The following is a 7,603-nucleotide window of genomic DNA, read 5'->3' as shown; positions in this document are numbered from 1 at the left end:
GGCAGAACGAAGGACAGAGAGAGAGAGAGAGAGAGAGAGAGAGAGAGAGAGAGAGAGAGAGAGAGAGAGAGAGAGAGAGAGAGAGAGAGAGAGAGAGACACACACACACACACACACAGATATACAGAGGGGTGTTTGGAGCAGTACAGGTGAATTGTGTTTGGTCTCTGGTAGCAGTTTCACGGTCTGATTGTCAGACTTCTTTAACATAGACGGCTGCTAGTGCATGAGCATGCAAATGAAACACACACACACACACACACACACACACACACACACACACACACACACACACACACACACACACACACACACACGTATACACAAAAGGTGAAACTGTATAGACTGTACTTTGTTGACAGCAGAAGTTTGTCTGAGTTAACTTCCCATGTGTGTCTCCCTTCAGTCTCTCCCTCCCTCCCTCATCCCTCCCTCTTTTGCATACGGTCCAAGCGTGAGCTGTGAAAGGTGAACTCCCAGCCTGCTGTGGATAAATTATGTGTGACATGTTTAGCTGTGCTGCCTTATATGGAGAGTGGTGTATCTGAGTACAGTAGAACTCTGCCAAGACAGAGAGAGAGAGAGAGAGAGAGAGAGAGAGAGAGGAGGGGTGGGACACAGAGGGAGGGAGGAAGAAGAGGAGGAAGGGGAGGGAGGGAGAGAGAAAGGGAAAGGAGGGAGGAGGGGGCAGTGACGAAGGGAGTGCGAGAGAGGAGTGCCGCGAAGCAAGCATGAGGTTTTCACTTTCCATTCTTCGCTCAACAGTGGCCAGATGAGTGGTTGCACAGATACAGTAAGTCTTTGCCGTGTGTGTGTGTGTGTGTGTGTGTGTGTGTGTGTGTGTGTGTGTGTGTGTGTGTGTGTGTGTGTGTGTGTGTGTGTGTGTGTGTGTGTGTGTGTGTGTGTGTGTGTGTGTGTGTGTGTGTGTGTGTGTGTGTGTGTGTGTGTGCGCATGTGTACACATACACATACACGTGTAGTTCCATGCGTGAGTATGTCTTTGTTTAGAAATTGGACAGTTTTTCTTCACAGATTCTCTTTGTTCTTTCATAAAGCGTTCTGATTTTTGTGCACGTACCATCTATCCGTGTGTGTGTGTGCATGCGTGCATGCGTGCGTGCGCACGCGCGCGCGGCAGATGGCCACACTGTACAATGTTACAAACATGGTGTTGTTTAATGCAGGACAGTTTTAATGTGGAAAATTGCCGAGCATACGAAAGTGGGCACTGTTGTTTAATGTTGCTCAGAGCAGTTAACACACACACACACACACACACTCACACACACACACACACACACACACACACAACACACACACGAACGATAATACACGCATCAACATTCAGCACACACACACTGATAGACACTCGCCACACTGCAATGTACCCACACGTTCCATTTCTCTACTCTCTCGTCTCTCCGTCTCTCTCTGATTCTCCGTCTCCCTGTCTCTGTCTGTCTGTCTGTCTCTCTCTCTCACTTTGTTTGGGACTTCAATCACACAACTCCTGGTGTGTGTGTGTGTGTGTGTGTGTGTGTGTGTGTGTGTGTGTGTGTGTGTGTGTGTGTGTGTGTGTGTGTGTGTGTGTGTGTGTGTGTGTGTGTGTGTGGTGTGTGTGTGTCCTGCTGTTAACGCTGAACTTATATGCTTACATTTATGCATGAGTGATCACACACAAACACACTAAAGACACTCACAGATTTGTGTGCTCACTTTCTCTCTCACTCTCTCTAAGTCACATTATGCTCTCTCTATCTCTCTCTCTCACTCACTCACTCACTCACTCACACACACACACACACACACACACACACACACACACACACACACACACACACACACACACACACACACACACACACACACACACACACACACACACACACACACACACACACACACACACACACACACACACACACACAGAGCCTTGTATAATGACAGGACTCGTGGTGTTTACACTACAGCTACCCTCAGGAAATGATTAAACTCCCACATTACCCACTCTGTCTGCACCAGTCTGACACCAAAACACTACAAATATTGATAAAAAGATATTGTAGCACTGTGAATATTGCCAAAAATTCATAATAGGACATTGAAACTAGTTAGATTCATTCCATGCAACTTTTGTCATTTCACATCAACTGTACATGTAGTGTTTCTCAGACCCGTACATTCCAAGAACTATATATCATACAAATGTAACATTTTAATTGGCCTAACAAAAATATTTATAGATGCCACATTATCTTTCCTGAGGATCCCTGCTATACACAGAAAAATCCTTAGTGTCAATTGTGTTTAAGTGTTAATTAAATGTGTAAAATGTGTGTGTAACTGTGCGTTAACGACTTAAAGGGGTAGTTCACCCCCAAAATATTTTTTTTTCTATTGATTACTGACCATCTGGAGCCTTGAATTCATAGATTTTTTTTTGTTTTTGTCACATTCCTAAGCCAATAATTTGATTATAATAAATGTGTCCCCATTGATTCCGGTAGGAGACACAAATGCATTTGTGTCTCCTACCGGAATCAATGGGGCTAAATTTATTATAATCAAATATAAAGGAAGGAATGCGACAAAAACAAATAAATATCCATGAATTCAAGGCTCCATGGGGTGAGTAATCAATAGAAAAAAAGTTATTTGGGGGGTGAACTACCCCTTTAAGCCCTATTCCTTCATACGACAAATAGCAAGAATACATTGCATCACAATGTGTTGTGCTCTTGTAAATCTGCTATTTTCATATGTTTTTTGTATTTTCTTGCATTTAATGTTTTTATATAATTTTAAACCTTTTCTAGTTTTGTGAAATTTCATGGAATTTTAGTTTGATCGGCCTATAATAACATGCCCAAAATAGGGAAGCCAGGGTTAATATGATTAAATGAACACTGAATATTTGTCTCTAGGCTTACCTACCAGTGCATTTTCTCAACCCATCCCTATTAGTCTATCTCTGTCCCTCGGTTTAACCACTTAAATCTGTTCTTATTAAAACAGACCTGAGTTGCAACAGTATTTGGACCGATTTTTTCCGTCTACAAGCTCACAACGTGTCGATGTAGAACGGCTAGTTGAACTATTTGAAAATGTTTTTAAAAAATAGTAAAACATGGCAAAGACGTTTAGGGATAATGGGTAAGGCACCGGCGAAAATTATGGCCCAAGTCTCTTCCCCCACAGAATAGGGATGCTGGGGTTCAAGTGGTTAACAACGCCTCAGTTCTGCCTCTCTCCCTTCCTTCATCCAACCCTTCCTTTATTCTTCCTTTCTCTGCTCTCCTCACCATTCTCTCTCGCTCTCCTCTCACTCGTTCTTCGGATGAAAAGAGCTTCTCTCTGTGTAGATCAGAGGTACATCTAACAAGGTCATTAGAGAGTGGGACAGCTAGAGAACAGAGCCAATCAGACTCAGCAGGGGGGTTTCATTATAATAGCGTGAGGAGGGCGCCCCCCTGGTGAGGTGCCACAGCATCGCAGGACGGGACGGGGCGCTGGAGAGACGCGAGGTGAAAGAGACAGTCAGTCAGTCAGTCGGTCGGGATGAACAACATGAAGTTTCAAGCAGTGTTGATTTTGACAGCAAATTTTTTATTTCGTTTTTTGAATAAAATTCCATTTAGTTTTAGTCATATTTTAGTCATCTGAAATGTTTTAGATTTTGTCTAGTTTTAGTCGACTAAATATCATAAGATTATAGTCGACTAAATCTGCAGTTGATTTAGTTGACTAAAATGTATTCTGCCGGTGCCTTGATGGCGTCGTAAATGGCTGATTTTACACTTGGTTGCATGCTGAAAATAGCCGATCTACAAGCTCACAACGCGTCGCACCGCGACGCGTTGTGAGCTTGTAGATCTGCTATTTTCAGAGCGCAACACCCGAGTGCAACAAAACATAAAATGACTTGTCTTTTAGTTCTACTGGATCTCTTCTCCACTAGTCCCTCACTAACATTTTAGTCTAGTTTTTATTTGTTGACGCAATTGTCAATATATTTAGTCTTAGTTTTAGTCATCATCATAGTTTAGTTTTTATTTAGTTTAGGTCGTCGACGAACATTTTTCGTCATAGTTTTAGTTGACGAAATCAACACTATTATCTATTTTACAGCCTAAATCCAGCATACAAATCGTGAAACAACTAGCCCCTTTTTTTCTTTGTTTTTGCTTTCGGTTTCTATTTACAGAGACTTTCGGTTTCTATTCTGACACTCTTTCATCGGCAACGGCATGCATGTACAGTATAAAGTTATACTTGGCAATGGTGCAACCGGGGGTGGGGGGGGGGGGGTGCGTGTGTGTGTGTGTACGCTTAAGAGACAGAAAGAGAGAAAAAGTGAGAGAATGCATGCTTCACGGTCAGTGACTTTATGATTGTGTTGAATGTCAAAAAAGTCCGTTTTTTTTCTTTTGTGAATTTCTCCTCTCTTCTCATCTCCAACCTCCATTTCTCCTCTTCCTCCCCTTCTGATCGGCTCTTTTAAAAGTGATGTCATCATCCTGCTGTCCTCAGCAGGCACAGGGACATTTCTAGAATACAGATGAGTAATGTATGTGTGTGTGTGTGTGTGTGTGTGCGTGTGCGTGTGCGCGTGCGTGTGCGTGCGTGCGCGTGTGAGATCACTGTTTTGCCTGCAGTCTGCAAAGCTGTCACCCGTCTAATGTGTGCTACAGCAGGAAGATGCAATCTACGGTAAACACGTAAGGGTTCCTCTGAGGAGGCCTCGGTAATTTGGCCAGATTAAGGTGTCAAATAGAATCAGTGGCCGCAGACATCTGAAGAGTGCAGAGATGATCTTAGACGCACTCTGCAGGCCAAACACACAGCTCTGGTGACACATCAGGGAATCTACCCAGCATCTGTACTGTACGTACAGTACGCGTAAGGTAGTGACTGTGGGAAGAAAACAATGTCGTGGACATTTGCTTTTAGGAAATAACTATGATCCTATATAGTTGCTTTTGATATTTTATAAATGGATCAAAATGAGTTGAAAAAATGGTAATATTAACTTTTTAGTTGAGCTGAAGGCTTCTATTCACAGCTCATTTTGTCATGTCCCGTCAGAGATCCTCCATAGCCCCATATATATACTACAGCATTTTTGACACAAATGATTCCTATCTTGCTGTACCTACTGTATCTCTGTCCACGCATACTGAAGGATCTGTCTGATACCTGCTGCTGCCTGCACCATTTCCTTCTAGCTACATGCTGAACACCTCCACTCTGTCTGTCTCTCTCTATTCCCTCTCTCTTTCTGAGCCACGTCCTTCTCTGACAATCTGTCCTACCATACCAGTGAGTCTCCTCCGTCCATCCATCTGCTTATCTTCTTTTCTGATTTGCCTTTCATCCATGGATGCACACCTGTCTGGCTGGGTGGCTGTCTTGTCTCATTAGGTGCATTTCCATCCACCTGTTTTGATGTTCATCTTCAACCAGAAGTTGAAAAGAAATAGTGAAATATTATTTAATAAATAATTTATACTTGGGGAAGGTGGACAAGTTGGTGTATGATAAAAGGTAAATGTGACTAAGTGCAAGAGAAGAACATTCAGTGAATGACTGATGACAAACGGATGATTAACATTCTGAAATGCTTCACCCAAACTTGGTGAGTGAAATGCCTCTGCACAATAACTTCCAAAAACTGCTTAGTGCGCCTATGTGATGACGATGTGGTGGTGGTGCCATTGCCATAGCCATTTGTGCCGTCATTACATGTAATGTAGGCCACTGCAAGCCCTCTTTGTCAAAACAGAGTGGTTTTTAACGCGCTTATTTACTGTGTGCACACAAGGCTGTTACCAGAACTCTTCCAAGAGCACATTAACATTTGCAATACATTTGGATCGTATCCCAAGTATAGTCTTTAAAAGAGAAAAGAGTGAAACATGCACACAATTTAACTCTATTTAACTCTGGGAGAGTAAAAATAGTAATAATTAAAAAGTAAGGGTGAGTGTCAAATTAACAGTCAGGACTTGTGTTGCTCGTACAGTAAGTAAGCCTACCAGTATATCTACTGTTTCTGTCTGTTTCCCGGTTCAAGGCCTGATAGAAGCAGAGTGCTTGAAATGTCATTTGCAGTATTTACACCAAGGGAGCATTTTCAGTCTGCCTGCCTACAGTACCTAGTATTTCTCTTCTCTCACATCTGTCTCTCACACACACACACACACACACACACACACACACACACACACACACACACACACACACACACACACACACACACACACACACACACACACACACACACACACACACACACACACACACACACACACACACACACACAAAGACTCACAGCTCCATTGCTATTCCTGAGAGGAGCAGACTGGTCTGGCAGTGGGCTGGTTTATGTCCACGAACTCACTGACACCGGTGCTGCGGCTGCATTACACCACGCTGGCACTGCCATGGCCAGGTAGCCACGCACACTGCAGTGGAGATAACGGCAGACTGGCACACACACACACACACACACACACACACACACACACACACACACACACACACACACACACACACACACACACACACACACAGTAGTATGTACCTTTCCACGAGGTGAAGCTATGTTCACATCATTCACTGGCACAAATAATACACAAAGGATGTTATCACATGACCCGAATAATTTGCAACAATGGTTCTCAAACCTTTTCATATCAAGGACCCCTAAATCTATATGAATTAGGCCGCGGACCCCATCTGAAAATATTTTGTACACGATTTGTGTCAGAATTCTTCGAAAATATAAAAAAATATATATAAAAGATCTTTTGAAATTAGCAGATCTACAGTGCAAACTCACAACGTGATGCATTGCAGCGCGTTGTGAGCTTGTACATCTGCCATTTTCAAATAGCCGATGTGTACAGGTTTAAAGTGGTTAAACCGATTTTTGTGCAATATTAACTAATTTCTCTGGGGACCCCCTGAAACCCCTTCAAGGACCCCCGGGGACCCCCACTTTGAGAACCACTTGATTTGGACGAATAAGTGGTTGTGATATTCCTCTCCTCCTCCTTTCTCTCTCTCTCCCTTTCATTCTCTCTCTCGCTCTCATTCTCTTTCTTCCTGTGCGTGTCTGGCTGGCTGTTTAACACTTGCACTGATATCACCATGCAGACGACAGCTTGTGCACACGCGTGCCACTCCACTGCCCCTCGCTGTCTCCCCTCCCCCCTGTTTGTCTTACAACAAGGAGGCTGTGTGTGTGTGTGTGTGTGTGTGTGTGTGTGTGTGTGTGTGTGTGTGTGTGTGTGTGTGTGTGTGTGTGTGTGTGTGTGTGTGTGTGTGTGTGTGTGTGTGTGTGTGTGTGTGTGTGTGTGTGTGTGTGTGCGTGCGTGCGTGCGTGCGTGCGTGCGTGCGTGCGTGCGTGCGTGCGTGCGTGCGTGCGTGCGTGCGAGAGAGTTGATGTTGTGCATATGCATACTGTACATGTTACTGGTGTGACTGTGTGCTGAATACCAATGTGCTCACTGACCTTCCATGTGTCAGTATGGTAGTGCATCCTCTGTAGATGATGCAGATTTGCTGCCTCATGGCTTGTGGTCAATACTGATGCTGTGTG

At 43.8% G+C, this 7,603-nt stretch overlaps 1 protein-coding gene across 6 annotated transcripts in view; it reads left to right on the top strand.

Annotated features, from left to right (window-relative positions):
* The window catches only part of LOC308084975 (muscleblind-like protein 1), a 107,508-nt gene that overhangs the window by 24,637 nt on the left and 75,268 nt on the right, over positions 1–7,603 (top strand). For 3 of the 6 annotated variants that reach the window (XM_080427983.1, XM_080427980.1, XM_080427985.1), the window contains exon 1: positions 668–793. The exons of 2 other annotated variants lie outside the window; for them this stretch is intronic. Coding sequence is in view for 1 of the 4 variants with exons in the window: in XM_080427984.1 (XP_080284110.1) it covers positions 773–793 (21 nt within the window). In the remaining 3 variants the exon portion in view is untranslated. Of the gene's footprint in view, positions 1–667; positions 794–7,603 lie in introns of those variants that run through there. One more of the 6 variants, XM_080427984.1, reaches the window with a different exon arrangement.

The sequence above is a fragment of the Gymnoscopelus braueri genome (genome assembly GCF_963280865.1).
Source record: "Gymnoscopelus braueri genome assembly, chromosome: 5".
Classification (NCBI taxonomy): domain Eukaryota; kingdom Metazoa; phylum Chordata; class Actinopteri; order Myctophiformes; family Myctophidae; genus Gymnoscopelus; species Gymnoscopelus braueri.
The sequence above is the reverse complement of the archived record's forward strand: the minus strand, read 5'-3'. Positions and strand labels throughout refer to the sequence as shown.